Raw genomic sequence first — 20,836 nt, 5'->3', positions numbered from 1 at the left:
CAATTTGTCTGTTTCTAGACTCAGGAATTAAAGAAAATAATGTACTCCATTGTAGTTGCATAGAATAGAATTTCGTAGAGGATAAACTAAGTTCAAGCAAATGTAGCCTACGTGCAGACCATAAAATTTGGGAACAAAGCGAATTTCTTTGTCAAACGGTTGCTTTAAAAGCTGCAGGAGTTTGGCCAGTCGGGCTAACGGGCCACATAGGAGTCATCCAGGGAGTCATCAGTCGTTATCACTCAAACGCCATTTTGAAGCGAATGATGTAGTGATTTGCATAGTGATATTTAATAATTCCGATAGCTGTTAGAATGAGTGCTAACTCAGGCAGTACATGAAAACATAGTCTGTGATTGAAATAAACCCAATTTCGTGGAATATTCAATTCCGTTTAGAATATCTGCACTCAACTTGCGAAGTGTTTTTAAACTTCAGCAGGCACCAAATTGTGTAACAGTTTTCAGCTTTGCCTTAAAACGGCCTGGTAGATGATTCACACGCAAACTACGGTTCCCGGTTTTCCTTTAATAAATTTTGACTAAAAGTATCATTCTCACCGATTTGCAGCAGTTTTGCCAAATGCTAAGTAAAAATCGTTGAATTTTTTTTGGAACTTTTTTTCAAATGTAATAAAATATGGGAAATAACAATTTTGCATCATTTGCTGACCTTTTTTGCTACAATAAAAGACAGTTTTCATATCCAAAAGAATACAAACTCTCTTCATAAAACGAAAATTTATGTTTACGAACTTATTCATTGACCTTCGATTGAGACGATGTCATGTATTCAAAATTACCACAGTCTGCATATATATGAAAAGGCCGGTTTAAAATATTGACATTTTTAAAATGCACTAAATCATACGAGTAAGATTATGTTAAATTCGTATGTTAAAAACCTATTTACAAACATCTGACAAAGCAATATGCCACAACTTGTTTAAAAACTCTAAATTTTGCGAAAAAATCGAACGAATCCACATTCCCTACGATGTGATGCCCTGTCTCAGAAGAGCCTTTGAGTCAATTTTGGCGTGTTCAGAACTTCTTGTTTGTCACTTTTTCTTAAATTTAGAAACGATTGTCTACGATGTTAAATAAACGTAGTAATAAGATTGATTCATTATTTTTAAGATTTTCTTTTGTTATAATGTAGCTATCAATGTTAAAAAGTGGAATGTTTAACAAATGAACAGGAAGATTTAGATAAATGTATCTACGGACCACCAAACTATTATTCCCAAAAAGTGAACAGTCATGTTAAATGCAAGTTCGACTTTAAGGCACTAACCCTTTGAGCATTCGGTTTTGTCTAAACCACTCAGAATACGATATTATAAAGTTGTTGCTATGGTCTCATTGGAAGCAGCGATTTCTTCTGCTGACAAGTCTAATGCATTTTCAACGTCAGTATTATCTGAATTTCTGCAAAAATACCACGCCAAGCCATATCCAAGCAGGGAAACCACTGAAAAAATTAAAAAATATGATCACTGAACTTGAAATTAAACGAAATAACAAACAATAAACATTAACACAAAGGCATGATACAAATCATGATGTTAACAAGAGCAGTTTACCGTGATCTTTAGGAGAGGGGGCTGTGGCTGGTCAAAAGTAATCGACGAAGACAAGAGACGATTTCGTCTGGGCCATCATGCCGCCTATCGTCAAGCGATCAGGCGATTATACCGACCCATGAGCGAGTTTGTCGACTAACTAATGACTAAACCGGCCTACTAATAAAAAAGTAAGGGAGTTTCGTGAACCCCCTCTCGCCAAACACACATGCACATACTTCTGTCACTGTCAGGTACGCCTCCGATAGACAGGTACCTTCAAGGCCCGATTTGTTCTCGCTTGGATAATACAGTGACAGCTCGGATGGGGAAAACCTTTAGCTTAGTTTACGGATAAAATGGCACAATTTTTACCTAGTGGCATTTTATTACGAAGTGGCATTTGCTGAAATTTGCTTATAAATTTGCTCTCATACTTCCCAAAGTCTGAATAAAGCTTAATGATTTTATAATTCTGTGGCTACAATAATAACATCAACATGTCAAGAGTAACACCACAAAAATGGCGGTAGACGTTTGCGGACCCATGGATTTAGCCAATTTTTCCCCAACTATGAATTGTTGTCTCGATCAAAAGCAGTAGATCTTTGATTCTGCTTGAATCCAGATCGAAACAATCTCCAACATGGGATTGTCCCGAACCATCCTCAAAAATGACTTTACAGCGTTAGTGCCAAGAAAACTCGGCTTCATTGGAAACAAGATGGACAACTGTGGTTCGACATAGGCCAATCAGAAAAACGCGAGTACATGACCGGTATAGTTGTCCAATAGTACATTTTCCATCTTTATTCTGACGTTTAATACTCTAAGGAGTGTCAGACGAAAAAGCTTTGAGTATGTTGTAAAATGTTTGCTTTTTTCAAAGCCGTTTATAATTAGAAACATTTTGTGATACATACCTGAGGTAGCTACACAAAAAATGGCTACATTTACTGAGAACTGGTAGTTTTGATATGCAAGACAGCTTGCCTGTTTGCCACAGACCGTCTTTGACCAAAGGATGCAGTTTGAGTCGATAACAACCCCGATTAAAACTGGACTTGGTATGAACCCCAGTAGACGCACAATCAGAAGTTGGATTCCAAGGGCATATGATCGTTGGTTGTCAGGAACCGCTCTGTCAATAAGTGAAAGCATCAATGTTTGTAAAGGTTTTATTAAGTATATTGCAATGGGAAGCAACTGTATTAGCAGATACCAAGGAGAGGTGAGGCATGGTCACCCCAGATGAAACGAACAAGACAGGGGCGGATCCAGAGTTAAATCTGACTGACTTACAAAGAAGAAAAAAAGCATTAATGGGCGGGGTCAAAGGGTGTGGTCACAAAAAGGTCTTTTTGTAAAATGCATATCAAAATGGCATAAGTATATAAGAATGTTTGAATCAAAGATTCAACCGTCTCGTAAAGCAAAACCTTAACCATGAATTTGTAGGTACTTGGTATACAAATTAAGTCTTACAGATAAAAGAACACACTTTGCAAGGAAGGAATCCTTTGACCTTTGCATGTATATCTTTTTTCAATGGCATAATTAAACCTGCTTATTGCTAAACCTGTGTAAGTGTTGTTTCATTCATGAATCTTTGATCCATTTTGGTATTAATCAATTCCAATACTCGCAAAAGACTTTCTTCAAAAGACTTTCAAAATGCATTCTGACCAGTTTTCTTCCAAACAGAGCACAAAGTAGACAAACAGTGTCATCTAGTTGTGTGCAATTAAATTGTTGTTCCCTTTGAACAGCAGTATTCAAATTTATGCAAAAGCATATCTAGTTTCTTTTCCACTTAATACACGTGGTGATTTATGCACTTTGTGTATGATTATGGGAAAGCTAAATATCTGTTAAAAGTCTTATTCAGCATCAATTTTTGGCTCATTACACAAAAAATAATAAATGAGCCAAGAGTATACAAATTTCCTTACTTTTTCAATGAGTTTTTTATGATAAAGTTTTGTATCTGGCTTCCAGATATTTTGCATGATTTCATAATTCTGCATATCTGTCATGCCGGTAGCTTTTAGCTAAAAGTTCCAATGTTTATCAAATTGACCATCAGAACTGGAAGATTTGGATTTGATAAAGCATTTGGCTCATCAGATTTGTTTTCTCCACTGATTCTAAAGTCATTTTAATGGAAACATTTTTAATAGAGGAAATATTGGCTTGCTTTTCTGGTTGCTTCCTTTTTTCATTTTGGTTCTTTCTTGAAAACATGGTTGTTGCAAACAACTTTTTTGCCAGGAAGAGGAACAATATGGTTTGCATTGAATGATGGGTTAAGGTCACAACCACCTGCCTTAGACTATAGGTTCAATATTTTGATTGCTTTGCTTAGATTAATTTTTGAACTGCTTAGATTTATAACATGCCTTTTTAAACCCCAGTTTCTGAATAAAAGCAAACCATGAACATTTAATAACTCTATGATACACATAGATTGGGCTCCTCTTCCTAACCTGACAATTTTTGATTAACCATGTTCAACACAGCTAATGCACCATTTTTGAAAGAACCTGTAAGTATATCACTAGCTTAGAAACTGAATGAGAGAAGAAAGTTTCCAACAGAGCAAAAGATCTCTCATAAGCAAGGCAAGAAATGCTGCAAGAAAGATGGGAGTGGAAGGCATAAAACTCAGAGTGAAGATAAACTTCAGCAGATATTAATGCTCTCAGTAGATGACACATCTTTTCTAATGACAGAGAATCATTGTACAGGCAGTTTTCATTTTCCCTGAACCTAACCAACAATATATATTTTACATTCTACAAAGGCATGCTGAAGCCTGGGGCTGCTGTAGCCCCTTATATCATGACGTATCTTATTTAAGTTGTGGCACTAAATATATCAGTTGCAGACTTCCATAAGTGTTTGCTATCTTGTCTAGAGTAAAGTTATGACTACACAGTTTTCTGGCAGGAATAGCTTTTGAGATGATGAGTAAATGTAGACTTATGCATATAGAGTTGAGGATTGCAGTTTATTGATTAAATATTTCCCGTCACTTGAATAAATCTTTAATGTTGTTTGAGCCTTGATAAAGGAAAGGATAGAAACCTAAAAATATTTTGACCATTCAGATATTTCTTCAAAGTTAAAAATAACAAAATGGCTTTTGAGGTATAGCTCAAAACCTGTAAACGAGCTTTTCTACAAAATAATTTGTTCTTGATTCATTTTTAAACCTTACCCAACCACCTTCCAACTTGTGTCAAAAAGCACCCCCCCCCCCCCCCAAAGGAATTAACTTGATAGAGAAATCTCAAGCTTAGGATAGTGTTTTAAGCAGTCAGTTAGGCAGCAAACCTAGCAAGAAATTTACATTGATAAAGATTTTAAGATCTTTTCCCAATTTTTCCGATCAATTCAGTAATACGTGTTTGGAAATGGAATTTACAGTAATCGTTCCTTTTGTTGTTGTTGCTGTCCACACTTAAATTTCCCGCCACAAGCATTCCGATGGCAAATAAAACTCTACCTATCTCTCTAAATTCTACCAGCATTGCTTGATAAATATCGCTACTTTGAAAGTAAGACCGTACCTTCCGCCAAAATTAATTTTTCTCCTGCTAGATCCAGCCATTTTCAGGGGATTAAATGTTGAATTGCTTGTCCTTTTTATTTAGGCCAACAACAGTAAAAACAAGAATCGATCTTTGCCTTTCAGTGGCCTTGATATTTTTTTTAGGATCTTTTTATAATTCGAGCCAATAAGTAACTTGATTGACTTCAAAATATCCATACTGCATCCGGAACCTGGTTTAACAGACCCTCTACTCAATATCCTTTGCCAGGCATTTGTTTACCTGAGACTCTGAGACTGAGAGGTAAAATTGCTGTGCAGGAGGGTATTGTCTTAGCTGCAATCTTAGTGGTAAGTCAGTGGAAGTCAGTCTTAAAATCCATACATCGCCTGGACCCCAAAATATTTCTCATACTGACCCCTGTAAAAATTATTTGCCTTATTGATCATACATCGCCTCTACTGACTTACGAGAACAATAGCGTTTTAGCATGATGCAGAAAAGCTTTGTTAAAAGATGACCGCGCAGATTCCTAATTTATTCGACTGACTTACCAATGATATTGCGAGTTTTAACCCTAACATCTTTGTTCTAATGATTTATGCACTGAGCTGTGAATTTCTATGGGAGAATTTATTGATAGATCATTTCGTCGAACAGTTTTATAGAAAATTTTCGAACCTACAGTTGACAGATCTGATGATTTTGAACAGGCGCTATAGAGAATATGACAAATTAAAGAAAATCTTTGTGCTGTTGTGGGACTTGAGAAAAATGTGTTTGAGAGCTAATTTTTTTCATTTCGTTTCTACAGATTGAAAATTGTTGACTGACTTCCGTGAGTCGGGTAAGTCAGTCTGGATCCGCCCCTGGAACAAGAAGTTTCAGCCTCAAGTTATTAGAAGAAGGCGATTTAACAAAAGATCAAATAGAGTAATGAAAGATAAAGTTTTGGTTTTGGGGGAAAATGTAGCAAAAGAGCGAACAAGAAATTATCAAACAACTATGGACATGAGAAAAGAGCAAATGACCTCTAGAAAAATATCATGGGGTATTGCCATCCTTGTCTGCCGGCCCTATTATGGTGTGGGTAACAAAACTTTGGATACACCATGAAAAAGTCCTACGAAAAAAGACTTAATTATTCAGAAAGAGGCTGTAAACTTTTCTGTCATGCAACAGAATCATTAACCTTACCTTAGAATTAACATCTTATGGGGCGTGGCCTTCAGAAAAGCTAATGCACCAACAAGACATACACCAGCCAGAAAGAAGTATAGATTCTTGCAATCTCTGTTACATTCTCCCATTGATAAAGAGCCTTGGGTATTGTGGACTCTGCTTCCGGCTGCAACGCAACTGCAATTTCCGTAAACCTTGAATCAAAGAAGTTCAACGTAAACAAGAATATAACAACAAAGAAAAGAATAAATGAAATTAAATAGAGATGATCCTAAAGACTTTATGTTCATTATTTAAATCAAAAATTTAATGAATTTCTAGATGAAATTTCTACTCTTCCAATTTTATAAATCTTGGAATCTACACTCCAACTTGTGAGGTATTTAATGACAATCTGGCATGAACTTTGTAAAAAAATGGGAAGTGGTGCAAATTAAAGTTAAAATGATTATTACGATCGAATGCAAGCAGCATCATAAATGTAGCTTATTTCAATAATGGTTACTCTTTTCCAACAATACAAGCTAATATTAAGGCTAGGTGAGGCTAATACAACTCAAAGGCTAGGTAAAGATCAACTGGGTTCCGTCCCGTACAAGAATATCTTTCGAATCAAAGACTTAGCTGAGTGAAAAGCAGAAAGGAGGCTCTCGTAAAATGCTAAATTTTAAAATAGCGCCAACTAGAAGTTGGTAATTTTCAGTGCTAATGTGGAGACTCGGCCCCTGCAAGCACCCTTCGTACCCCCTTCGAGTCCCTCGAGCCCCCTTGACACTGCAACCTTTTTGCATAGAAGCCAAACACCTTATGTTTTAGGCCGAACTATTCTGCTTGCTGTGACCTTTTACCTGGCTGCTTGACTTTGATAGACATCCAGCGTAGCAAGGGGAGAAATATGTCTTTCCATCACTTCCACACCCTGGATTGTACACGGAGCGATCACAGTCACATGCTATATTGCATCTTGCATTCAAAGATAGGGAAGATCTATAAAAAGAATTTCAATTGCTTTTATAAGTGTTTAATTAATTCATAACTAGTGGTCAACGATCGTAGGTAAACAGTTGAATGCAAGAGTTGACTGATAGCTTAATCGTGGGACAGGATTGAGGACAACTTTACTGTTTGTTGTACGAGTATGAACAACGTGAAACTTGACTTGTATAGTAGTGATGCTGTACTTTAAAGGTATAGCATCATTTAGCTGGCATGTGAACGTGAATACTATTGTTTCCAGCCCACAAGTTTAGCTTAGAAAACAGCATTTGAGCTGGTAGTTGACTTTGAGGTACTTATAAGTACTTTTAGCCTGTACGTACTGAAAATGCCTCTAGCAAGAGTCGAAACGTCTTAGGCCTGGTTCAAACGTCGCACTTCTCATGTGCCGAACCTAACTCTGTTTGGAGCGACACTTGAGCATGTTAAGCGCGACTCCCGTTTCAAACGTCGAACTTAATCATGTAGCGCCAAATGGGTTTTAGGATTGTTACATAAAGTATCTTGGTTAAGGCGCACAATCTCAAATATTTGTTTGAAATGCATGCGCCCTCCAAGAAAGAAATGAATTCTGTGAAGGAAAATAAATTAAATATAATTTTGCATTGAGTTCGGTACATGACAAGTTCGACGTTTGAAACCGTGCCGTGCTGGAGCCGTGCAGCTCGGCAAGCTCTGCCGATCCAAACTAGTCTGCCGCTCCTAACTAAATTTGCCGTACCAAATTGATTCAAACGTCGCGCCCCTCATGTACTTAATTCTCGAGTTAGGTTCGGCACATGAGAAGCGCGACGTTTGAACCAGGCCTTAATAACTAAGTATGTCTTAAAAGCTGACGATGTCTTTCTGCATATGCCGTACTAATAATGCCGTACTGACAATTTTGCCTTACTGCTAATGTCGAATTTGGATTAAAGGGGCGTGGACAACCAGTAGCCTTTTCGGGCGTAAGCTGGGAAGGCGGCCATTTTCATGGTCCATGAAAATGGTGGAAAGCTGTTAGCACAAGCTGCGCGCAAAACGAAACCAAATAGAAGCTGTCAAAAACGATCTGAAGCGCTAAATTGATTCCAGAAATTTCCCATCGAATTCTCCTTTCCCTGTATTTGATTCTTCAGGGTCAGTTTTGATTGTGATTGACATTAGAAATTAAGTATACATGTTCAAAAACATTGGGCGAATTTCATATCTCGTAAGAGCCCTAATTGATTTCGGTGTCAAATAATTGAACATAACAGAATGAAATAAAGCGGAAAAAAGTTCCTACCCATTTTGATACGGCAACACGGCTCCAACTATTTCAGGCTCCCGGCATCCTGGTATCATAAACACTGCCCCAAAGCAGCTGAGCACAAATGACATCACTGTGCAGAACCTGGCAGCTTTTCGAATCGAATCTTGCAGTGGCATTTTGCGCATGATCACAGAGCCAGCCATGATTCCCACTGAAATTGAAATGGTTTGATAAATATTGATCATCAATAGATTTTAAAGATGTTTAGTGTTAGATCGAAACTGGTCGAAACTCTTTAGTTTCGTGCTATATCTCATCGCAGACTAGTATTTGAATAAAATTTTAGCTGAGATGACAAAAATGAAGAAAAAAGCAAAGAATGAAAGAAGAATTATCATACAGAATGCTTCACGTGATATTTGGTGAGATGAAGAGGGTTAATATAGATAGCTGGCACGTGTTTGATTGGAAGATAATCATAGTAAACAGTGCTTTATTCCCGACTTTCTTAATCTCTATCCTAGGCCAAAATGTACCAAAAAAGTAATCCTGAATAGCAATTTTCCTTACGGCAAACCTAATGTTGCTTTTTATTTTGATTTTAAGTAAGCTATATAAACTCTATCCTAGGCCAAAATGTACCAAAGAAGTAATCTCGAATAGCAATTTTCCTTACGGCAAACCTAATCTTTGCTTTTTATTTTGATTTTAGGTAAGCTATATAAACTCTATCCTAGGCCAAAATGTATCAAAAAAGTAATCCTGAATAGCAATTTTCCTTACGGCAAACCTAATCTTTGCCTTATAATTTGAATTAAGGTAATCTTTAAAAACTCGAGCTAAAGGATTTACTTACGAAGCATTGCAGGCATTATAGCTGCACCAGAGGCAATACCAGCAATATCTGTGGATGCACCAAACTTAAGAATTAGAAATTTTGGAAACGAAGATCCGAACCCAGCTCCAAACACTGTATTGGCTGTGACAGCGCCAACCGCAAAAATGTACACTTTATTCTTAATAAGTTGCTTTGTTGCAATGACGAAACCCTTGACGTTCGCCTCTATATGTTCGTCATCAGCTGTAATCAAGCCCTTTGCAATGGCCTCTTTCCGTTTCGCTGATGCCCCTGGAAGACTTCTTGGAAACGGGAACACCATTAACGAGAAGACAAATATAACGATGGAGATGCAGACGAAACCAAGCCACCAGGCACCAATCCAGCGCTGGTCAGTCACATTTATGTCAAATCCAGGGGGCTACAATTAAAGCATACAATCAAGAGTCTATTATCCTTGCTTGAAAAGTTTAACTTTCCTTAACTTGTTTCAGGACTATTGGGTAAAATCATTCATCAAGAATACAAGGAGGCGATTTAATTATTCCACAGCAACATGAGCACAACATAGACAGCAGAATGTGAGCAAGCATTCTTATGCAATGAATAAAGTATCTGCATATGTACCTGAGGTAGTCAATCTGGAGAGCAAGTGAACTAGTAAGCTCTTACAAGACTACCAAATGATAATGAAACTAAACGTACAAAAAAGACAGCTTCCTTACTTAGTGACAATGCTAGGAGTAACTCTTTGACTTACCAGCTCAAGCTCCACAAAGGTTTTTAGGAAAAATCCAGTGATAATGAGACCAAAAGTACTGCCAACAAAAGTTGCGCAATATATCAAACCCATGTAGACTGGAGAATGACTTGGATCGACATTTTCGTCAATATACGAAACACCGAGAGTCAATAGCGGTGTGGCACCGACTCCAAGTATCATCTGTGCCACCGAGAACAGAATAAGGTACAGGCCACTATTTGTTATTGCCGTATCTTTGATACAATAGTCAGTCGTTGTGTTTGATATCATGCATGTTTGATTGTGACTCAATGCTAAATTGGCACCTGGTGGCACATATTCACCAGAAATGAACTTCGGTAGGGCTGTGCAAATAGCACCCAATGCTGAAAGTCAAAAAAATATTTCAACCACCCATAGTGAAGCAGGTTTATCGTGGGTGGACACTTTTTACATTATTATAAAGAAATTTCTAAAAAACATTTTTTGGAAAAAAATGAATGGTGTTATAGTATTGGCAAATAAAAACGGCTGTAGCATCTTTCAGTGCTATAGGGCTTCATCTCTTTGTTATATGAAGCCATATGAAGGCATATTTTGCTCCATTAACTCTACTGTAATGTTGCTTCGTAGCTACAGCTACTTATTCTGCGCAGCATCATTTTGCACTCTCCCCAATCCCTTAACAAAATAAGAAAAACGAGTCTGAAATGAGATTACGTTGGTACTTTGTAGTTCTAATATCGATTTTGTTATGTTCCTGTTCTTAACGTGGTTGTTCTTCTGCCTTATACTTCCCAAACCACGTGATGACAGTATTTAGTTTGAAATGAATTCAAGGCACACAAGTAACTCTCAAGTTGGGACAAAGGCGTATATGTAGATTACCTGTATTGTTTTTTTCAAAGGGACATGAATCCAGAAAAAGCCTAGATGTGTTACTTGAACAACGTATGAAACGTGTCAAATTGCCTCGTTTTATAAACTGCAGATGAAAATGTTGAAATAGGCCGAGACTGTTAAAAGTTCTATATGAAAAATGTAGCTAAACAATTTCCATGTTTCTGCAATTATCCGATGAATGGAGTCATCTGATTTCAAAATTGATTTTTTATCAGCACAAGTGACAAGGAAAATTGGGCCGTTTACATATGATAAAAGAATATTTTTTGCAAGAAGGATGTGGGTGGGTAAATTTTTCAAAGGAAGCACATAAAGAGGGTGTGACTTATAATGAAAATGAAAGATCCCCTGTTTTGTTTTAGTACAGTTTTGAATGTATAAAAACTTTCAGTCAGGAGCTCAGCGGGATATATATTTGTTGATTGGAACATTTCTGACTTCTGAAGAGGGCTAATCTTCTAGTCACTGCACTCCTGTCGCCAAAAGTAATAGGAATTGTAGGTTGGTTTGAAGGCCTGGCACAAAGACATATTATCCAACAGATGGCTGAATTGTGAAAAAGTCAAAAACAATGAAGGTTATCATCCATAATTTTTCTAACCCTTTAAAAAGCTTCTATATCAAGTAATATGGTAATAGCATGTCGAAATCGAAGTAATAAAAAGCAGACAAACCACATAAAAGTGATCCAAAACCTATCCATTTTGGTTTATTGCCCCTCTCCCCATAAAATGACACCACCGGTACTGTCAAAAGTGCTGCAATATCGTTTGAAACCAAAATAAAACCTGCCTGTGTGCTGGAAAAGCCGAACTGTTTTTCAATATCACGGAGTGAAGCAGTTAGCATACCACTTGTAGCCATACCTGGAGAGTAATTGATACCAGAATTCAGATTTAGTAAAGATAAATTTGTTTGACAATGTTTGGAGGAACCTCTATCCATTGTTAGTTAAGTTAGCTGGCTTAGGCAGCTAGTTAGTTGATTAATTAGCAATCTATTTAGTTAATTTAGTTAATTAGTTAATTAGTTATTTAGTTACTTAGTTATCTAGTTATCTAGTTATCTAGTTAGTTAGTTAGTTGGTTAGTTAGTTGTTTAGTTGATAAGTTAGTTAGTTGGTTAGTTGATAAGTTAGTTAGTTGTTTAGTTAGTTGATTACTTAGTTGGTAAATTAGCTAGTTAGTTAGTTAGTTAGTTAGTTAGTTAGTTAGTTAGTTAGCTAGTTACTTAGTTAGTTAGTTAGTTAGTTAGTTAGTCAGTTAGTTAGTTAGTTACTTAGTTAGTTAGTTAGTTAGTAAGTTAGTAAGTTAGTAAGTTAGTTAGTTAGTTAGTTAGTTAGTTAGTTATTTAGTTAGTTAGTTAGTTAGTTAGTAAGTTATTTAGTTGGTTAGTTGGTTGGTAGTTAGCTAGTTAGTTGGTTAGTTAGTTATCTAGTAAGTTATGTCATAGTCCTTGCAGACTGTCTTAAGGATGATACATCTTCAAACGTGCAGATAAACTGATAGGATTGCTTTGAACAGGTTGCTCAAATTCCAGTCTTGGCCCAAAAAATTCCTGAACAAATAAAAAGACCTGCCAGGATTTGTGGATTTTAAAAGAGCTTCTAAAAAGCAGTTGACAATTACAAAGATTAAAATGTGGTCTCCATACTTACTCTGACAGAATATAACTACGCATAAAACAAAACAAAACGATTTTGGTCCAGCAAATCTCAGCAAAAAACTGAGCTTCCATTCTGCAAGGCCACTCGGTGTATCCTTCATTGTTTCTTTCTCGCTCTTTTCCACTTCTTTAGCTTTACCGGTTTCCATGTTTGCACCTAGAAACAGAGAGGGCATTTTTGTTGCTTTAGAAATATTCATATGACCATAGTTGATATGTATAGACACAAAATATCAATTATGATACGACAACACTCCTGTGGCACATGAATATGCAGCTTGTGCAGAAAACGTGAACAAAATTCCCGTTTAATCCAGCTGCTGCAAAAATAGCGTGATTGTTGACACAAGATAATGCAGATGGATGAAAAGGCTATCTACCATTGAAAACACCCAAAAAATCTCCTGGGCCACACCCTTCTTATTCTCACTGAATGCGACAAATGACTTAAAGCATACTTTCAAGACAATATCAAATGCACTCATTTTTCAATATGATTCAAAAGTCAATAATAAAAATATCAATCATTTCTTAAGAGTTTCTTAATTTCAATCTCATTAATTTTACCATGTAAGGCCCAATGTATAAGTTATGATGCGAAGGTTTCGTTTCACGCTTTAATATTCTATTGAAGTTGGTTTTAAAGATTTCGTGATAATTGCTAAGATTTTCATTTTTTGCGTCTTAGGTTTTTTGTAAACAAGCCAGTAACGTTTTGTAACAAATAACAAAATTTTGGAGCTCTGCTTTTCTTCAAAATTTAATTCAATTGAGTACTTTTTTTTAACTTTTTCGGTATGTCAAGTACTCGTTTCTTAAGTTTCTTAGTTACTTAGCAAGTTACTTATACAAAAAAATGAGCTGAAACGCATCTCAGTAGACATCGTCTTAAAGGCTTCACAGAATTAGATAGACGTACCCCGTAAAGAAGCTTCTTTATGTAACATTTTTAGGAAGCTTTTGTATTCTATAATTTTGAACCGTAATTTACTGCTGCAGTGTGGTGATGGATAATGCTAAAATTATCGTGGGATTATAGCCAACTCGTCAGTTATGTATACTTTAATCCTTTTCTAAATGCCGACACTATGATGGTTGACTTTCTAAGTTCATGATTATCCCTGTACGGTCAATATTTTATCGTAAACGGATTGTCTGAAAAAAGTAGATATGGACTTTAAAAATGCTTTGTTTTGGCCTTTATTTTTATACAAATTACGTTTAATATTCTACAATACCATAATCTAATTCTTGATTGTTTGAGATAGCTGCAAAACAGGCTATGGGCATGGGCTCCGACGCAGGTTGGAAAGTGGAGGGGCCAAGAGAAAATATGGCAATAATAACAAAAGACTTTGAAAAAAGCTCTATAGTTTTGCAAAAAAGTGAGGGGGCCATGGCCCCCCGGTCCCCCGGCCCCCCCTTCGTCGGAGGCCCTGATGGGCTTAAATCTTTTACATGTATGAAAATGCCAAAGCTCCTGGTTGGTTTTGATCTATTCCCACAACCCTTTTGATCCTCCAGGTTACAACAGTAGAGGGCAGGCGGGACTTCTCGGACACTTGTATCTAGGGGGAGTTGGTGTCAGAGCAACTTTGGGTGTCATTATTTTTAGGAGGAAGATGTTATTCATGCGGACTGTATAGACCAATGCTAAGAAGCAACTCAGAGACTGATGATTGAATGAAGCAACTAACACCATTCCCTGAACTCTCCCTGAGCCAGAGCCCAGAACATTTTACTTTTACTTTGTCATAGTCTTCTACTGGGATCACCCCAATAGTTACTTTATAATCCTTAATAAATATTAAAATAGATTCAGTCTACAAGAAATCCGTGAAGAAATCAGACTGGAAATCTGGGTATAAATGCACGTTGACGCTTTGCAGTAGATTTTCGGCTACTTTAAGCCTCGGCTTAATCATGTAAAAACCCAGTAAGCCAGCCACTGACGTTTCACGCCTTTCGGTAATGGAATTTCGCAGATGCTCAGATACAACTTGATCAAGTTTCCTTCGCGGAAGAATGCTCAAACCCCCTTGCAGCTTGTTTTTGATGGTTTTGTACTGCTCTTTCCAATTAGGACTTTCGTTGATGTGGTCCCTAAGTATTTTCTCTTGTCAAAACTTTTGATAACTTCATTATTGAGGAAAAGATCTGGCAAATCATTACTTACTTTGTTTAGTTGTCACCTATGGCCAATAGCCATATTAACTTTCGCTAGAATTCAAACTAAGTTTATTAATCTTCATCCAATTCGATATATTTTCCGGCTCGTTTTTCAAATCTGTTAGAAGTTCATTAAGGTTTTCTGATGCGCCATTCACACATGTATCATCATAGGTATTAAAAACTATCCGGTACCCAACAGCGGCGCCGGGGATTACTGGGTGGGGCACGTCCCCCCCCCCCCAGTTCTCGGCAGGATCTATTTGTATTTCACCTAAATTCGATGAGAAAATGTTTGGGGGAGGAGTCATATCTTGGCAACTACTTTTTTTGTGATGTAATCCTATGATTTTGAAACTGCCTTTATAAAACCAAAAGTTAGTAATGGGCGTTCCTTTCATGGAAAATTGGCGTTCCTTGTTGGATAAAGGGCGTTTTCTGGCGGTAAAAAGGACACGGCCTAAAAATTTTGTTTTCTCCTTCTCTAAAGCTTTGTGACTAGTGCTGCCACTGCCGGTGTACTAAACGTTTCTGCACGGACATGCGTCTCTGCAGATGCATATGCGTTTCAAGTGTTACAGTGTAATGGCGGACATGCAGGGCCTAGCTGTGAATGGCGTGAAGCGCATATGCATTGGACTGGACACATAGATGTTTCAAAGGATGTGCGTCTCCTTTCAAAAATCTATCCATTTCCGTAAAGTTCAGAAATTTTATAATTTTAAAGATGCATTTGAACTGATGCAGGGTAGTTACATCTAAAAAATTGTATTATGCTCTTTGAAGCCGAAATTGTTCTATTATAATTTTCCTGTTTTAAAGTTTGATAAAAGCCAGACAGATAGCGTTAGCTGTAACCAAGGAACAGCCAGCAACAGATATGTTATCCGAGCCAATTTATTGTAAACTTGAGAAAACAAATGTTGAGTGCTTTGCGGTTTAAGGTCAAACGACCGAGTAAATAAACCTTGAGAAGAGATCATTTAGATTGCAAACTTAGATGTTTTCAAGTAAAAGGATATCTTAGTTTTTATAATGAAACATTCCTTTGCAAGTTAATGTACTTTGTGCAATCCTTCACATGTAAGGAAAACAGCAAGCGACGGTTTGGTCTTTTACTGGAAAGAATGTACGACCGACTGTAAACTATCTAAAAGTGATGACCCGCATTTAGAGTTTAGCGACCTTTAGAGTACAAGAGCGCTTGAGTTATGAACGGAGTTTATGCTTGAAGAGCAAGAAAGAGCTAAGAAATATTGAGTAAACAATTTCAAATTGTTAGTTACTGTAACATTCAAGGTGGATATATGTTATGTTTACTAAGCGAAGTACTACAGCAGAATGGCGAATTACTAATAAAAGCGGATATTAACTAAACTAAGTCTAACTAAACACGGGGCTACCCTACAAAATTAGCGCCAAAAGATTTACTTGCGCAGATAGCTCGAGCCTTAAGACCGACCTCCAATTAGATATTTTTTTCGCGCAAGCTGCAACCACGCGCATGCGTAGTTTGAGATCGCTTCGATCGCACAGAAAAAATTTCGCTCGCGAGCAAACTGCGTGAAACCAATAGGATAAGAGCAGAGGTGTATTGCTTGGGTAACAGGGAGCTGAGCCCCTTTGTAAACAGGGTCTTCACTATAAGGGGCACTAAGGGTGTGACGCTCTCCTCAGAAAAAATTCTGTTTCAAATACGAGGTCATTTCTGCCATCTAGGGTGCTTAGTTGGCAAATTTTAAAACTTTTCGGCAAATAGAATATGGCTCATCCACTTTGTCGGTAAATGGGACCTGGAAACCACCTTTGGGCACCATGGCTAAAGCTCAGGGACGAAAACAAGTTGCTAATTTTGGGGGGGCGTGGAAGGATGAAAATTCCAATCTAAGTAAGAAATTTTTCATTTGACCAGTAAATCTACTGTACCTACTAAATTTATATTTGTAAATAGCCCGAACACCATAGTTCTATTTTCTTTATAATTACCAAAACTTTACTCAATAATTAGCCTAAAGCATAAAAGCCTAAATCTCTAAATTTTGATCAACATGAAACAGACATTTTAACTTACAGTAAGAAGTAAAGCAACATTTAAGCAAAACCAGTATTAAATATACTTAATGATTAGAAGTATTCTTTCAGATCAATTAATCAATTGGCGCAGATTAATCTTATCTAAAATACATTTTTTCACGATATAGAAGCACCAAGAACTTGAGCCTTTAATTTTTGTTCTTGATCGAAGAAAACTACTAACAATTTTCAGAGGGCCAAATGCCTTTTCATTCATTACAATTGAAATGATGATTTGAGAACAAACTTGTGCATATACCTGATCCGAAAGATGAAACACTCTTCTTTGATCAAATACTTCTACTGCAATTTTGCAATGTGTTCTTGCTTCACAGCAGTTTTGTCATAGGAATTTATGATAAGGAGTCAAGGGCGTTAACAAATAACAGGGGGAGTTGAGCATAAAATCGTTTTTATAAGAAGCGTTGAGAATTTTTAGTACTGAAAGATTATTAATCTTTTATTGAATTAACTACTCGTAGTTTCTTAAAAAACTCCCACTCTAATACTTTCTGATCAATACGGGAATTATTATTCCAAACTGTAAAGTTTTAAGTTTCTTATCCGGAAATTCACCTTGCCTGTTCGGAATTTGATTCAACTCCCTTCAGAAAGAAAGCAAACAGGGCAATTGTGCAATTTGGATCCAGTGGAGATGGGTCAGCTTCAGCCTGTGAATTTTAATGTTTAGAATTTTTACATTTAAAATAAAAAAACTTCTTAAAATATAAAATTCACAAGTTTGGTCCTAAGAAAAAATTCCAAGTCAACCGTTATGTTTTCCAACTGTAACTGGATTTTCCAAACTTTGGGGGGCGTCACGCCCCCCACGCCCCCCTATTATTTACGTGCCTGCTAAAGCTTGCCAAGAGCCTGCTTTTAAATGCCAAAAGTTGCCCATTTTTTTCCTTTTTACTATTGTTTTTGATAAATTTTTTGCGAGAGACCCCTTTTTTCAAAGCACAAAAATTTATGTAGACGAAGCTATAGGTATGTAATTTCACCAAAGTTCAAGTACAGCGAAATATGTGGCATACGTATTTTAAGTGTAAGAAGGAAGAACCGCAGGATAGGCTGTCAGCCGGATTCTGTGAATCTTGCAATGAGTGTTGTTATTAAAGATATACAGGAACAAAGCAATACGACGACGAGAATCCAATGTCACGAGATAAAATTTTCAAAATAAATTAAATTTAAAGAATATACTAATATTTCGCCCCGGCATACAGGGCTTCATCAGAGTTTCATACGTATTTTAGTTTTTGAATAAAAATATCGAAATTATTGAGAAATAGACCCTTTTCAATGTTTTTCTGTTCTGCCTTCTCCCAGCTTGTTGATGCGAACCTTAGCCCCTCGGCCTCGATCAAAGGAGTAAAATATGTTAAAGATGACATGTTGCAGTTTCTATGCGACCGAAGCGAAGGAACGCAATATGACCAAAATAAATGTTGCAGATAAGAAAAAGTATACTACAAAACGAATTGTTGTGTTCTAAATTCAATTTAATTGCTAGCAACAAGAATCGGTTTGCATCAGTAAACTTTTCCATAATGAAAACGGTACATAAAATATTGACGAAGCGGCACATAAAATATTGACGAAATGAGAATGACGACATTATTTAGTGTTGAAATTATTGATGAATTTCGATGTATTGTATTCGTTTCAGCCTGACATCCTCTCCCCCCCCTTCGTTAAGAATGAAGTCCTTCTTTTAAGAAAATTTCACCTTTTACACCTTTTGAGCAAACTTTATTCCTGCATATGTTTATCGGGGTAAATAATAGAGACACCCTTGTAAGCCTGATCTCCTGGTGGCACTTTAAATGGTATTGCCATTCCCGCCATTGCACAATAACACAACACAGAAAGAGCGAGGCATTCTTTGAACGGGAAATTTCCGATTTATTAAAATGAATGCAGCAACAACAAAAATATATCGGAACAGGCTTGAATTTCATTGCACCATTCGCCTCAAAATATAGCAGTTAAGCGCAAATGCATCCTGCCAAAGTTGTAAACAAAATCAGTACCACGTTTAATCCCACAGCTTGTTGCAAAATAATTGCTTTTATTTACTTACGCTTGTCCTGACAAGACCTTCGATGCAAAGTTAACAAGTCCCTTTTTAGTTGCTTTCATGCAACGAAACTTCTTCCCTCGATTGCTGTCCAAACAAGAAAGGTGGTATCCTTACCAATTACTGTCTGTGGATAAACCAAGCTATGTAAAGAAATAAAGCTTTGGCAAATGTTTGTTTAGGTGCACAGCGCCTCTGTATTGTGGCTGCGCAATCTGTCGCTACAGATTTGCAGGTCTGGGCGTCATTTCAACACCAATTTTGTGACAATTTGAGTCCAGGTTCAAGTTTCAGCATCTCACTTTGGCACTGTTGTTCATTCTGCACCAGATGCAAAAAACATCCAATCGATCGAGTATTCCGTGACAAGAGGTTTGGGGCAAGAAAAGTAGTCAACCCTTCCAATCGATGAAACGGGGTGCAGTGGCGGCGCCAGTTGCTGCAGAGTGGGAGGGTAATTCAGGTCAAATTTCCTTAGGAAATATGATCTACCCCTACCTAGTGCTTTTTAAACCGTTTTTAGACGAAATATGTAGACCATGTTTCGACAAAAGTGGGGAGGTAATTACCCCCCCCCCCCCCATACAACCCCTTGGCGCCGCCACTGTGTGGTACTCATCTTTCCCAGTGAGAAAGCTACAGTTGAAAAATTCAAGATTCGCTGCAAAAAAGTAGCACCGTGCTTCCCACAGCTCTTGTTCATCGCTTATAAGTTCGATTAATCCCATTCTTACAAACTACTTCCCATCTCAGGCCAGATCCCAGAAGCAAACACGTAAGGTATTAAACGAAAACAGATATATAACAAATAGATATATTTGGAATAAATCAAGCTCACGGAGGAATTATAATTATGTCAACTTTTCAAAAAATCATTTTGAAAAACTGTAGCCAGAGGGGGCAAGTTGTTGTCAATATTTTCATTTAGGGCTCCCCGTGCCCCTGTGCCCCTGTGCCCCTGTGCCCCCGTGCCCCCTGGAGATACGTGGCTGCTCCTTGTTGATACAAGCATCCAGGAACCGCAGAAGTGGGGGAGGGCTATGGGGGCTTTAGCCCCCCTGATAAATTTCAAAATATACTTAAAAACCTAAAAAAATCGCCCATGCTTTGGTTTTAAGCATGTTTTAGCCCCCTCAATTTTGTAATATGCTTTGCGGTCCTTGCAAGTAACTGCTTTTGCACTTGCCCACGAGGGGCAATTCACTCTTGCAAAAAGTGTACTATTGCAGATAATGACAACAGAGGTTTTTCATTCGGTTTGAGGATAAAGAAGATGAAGATAAAGAAAGAAGGTAAGAAGATAAATAAAGTAAAATCTTGGCGTTATTTTGTTACTACCGACTACCAAAAAATGATTTTACCGAATGAAAGCAGGGTTTGGCGAAGAGCACAGAAATATCAGCGACGGGGTGTGTCGCACCCCTACACCACTCCACTAAATCCACCCCTGCTTACAGGGCTGCTAAAAGGGGGGTTAGGAGGCAAATTGCCCAAGGGCCTCAAAGTCTGAGGGGCCTCACAATGTAACGAATACAATTTTAAGAATGGGATTAATCAAACGTTGCAAAAGTATGCCTAGAAATAGTACAACGTTTGAAAGATTGCATTAAGTGAACTTTTTGAAATTCATTTTAAGCGAATCTGGAGGTCGTAGTCCTAACGTTTTCTCCTCGCTCAGCTCGCAAGGGGCTGCCTTTTGCCTTTTGCCACAAGGCCTCTCAGCGGCCCTGCTTGCATACGCCCCTCATGGTCCTTTGTTCTTTTCGTCACCTACGTTTGTTCAAGGAAGGGCCTCGTCTCCCCTTTTTTGCAAAATATATAGCATTTTTAAAA

The 20,836-nt window shown here is 37.4% G+C and overlaps 1 protein-coding gene across 1 annotated transcript; it reads right to left on the bottom strand.

Moving 5' to 3' along the window:
* Positions 1-120: 120 nt before the first annotated feature.
* On the bottom strand, positions 121-19,314 carry LOC148957598 (solute carrier organic anion transporter family member 4C1-like). Its single transcript, XM_089114873.1, has 10 exons — positions 19,007-19,314; positions 12,671-12,835; positions 11,688-11,879; positions 10,129-10,496; positions 9,387-9,789; positions 8,564-8,741; positions 7,149-7,287; positions 6,316-6,494; positions 2,488-2,705; positions 121-1,473 (listed from the first exon to the last, which is right to left on the bottom strand). The coding sequence occupies exons 2-10, from the start codon at positions 12,825-12,827 to the stop codon at positions 1,340-1,342; spliced, it is 1,968 nt and encodes a 655-aa protein (XP_088970999.1). The 5' UTR covers positions 12,828-12,835; positions 19,007-19,314; the 3' UTR covers positions 121-1,339.
* Positions 19,315-20,836: the final 1,522 nt, after the last annotated feature.

This window comes from Rhopilema esculentum, chromosome 21, assembly GCF_057945365.1.
Source record: "Rhopilema esculentum isolate cy_ngs chromosome 21, ASM5794536v1, whole genome shotgun sequence".
NCBI classification, from domain to species: domain Eukaryota; kingdom Metazoa; phylum Cnidaria; class Scyphozoa; order Rhizostomeae; family Rhizostomatidae; genus Rhopilema; species Rhopilema esculentum.
Note: the sequence above shows the minus strand (reverse complement) of the source record. Positions and strands in the feature narration are given on the sequence as shown.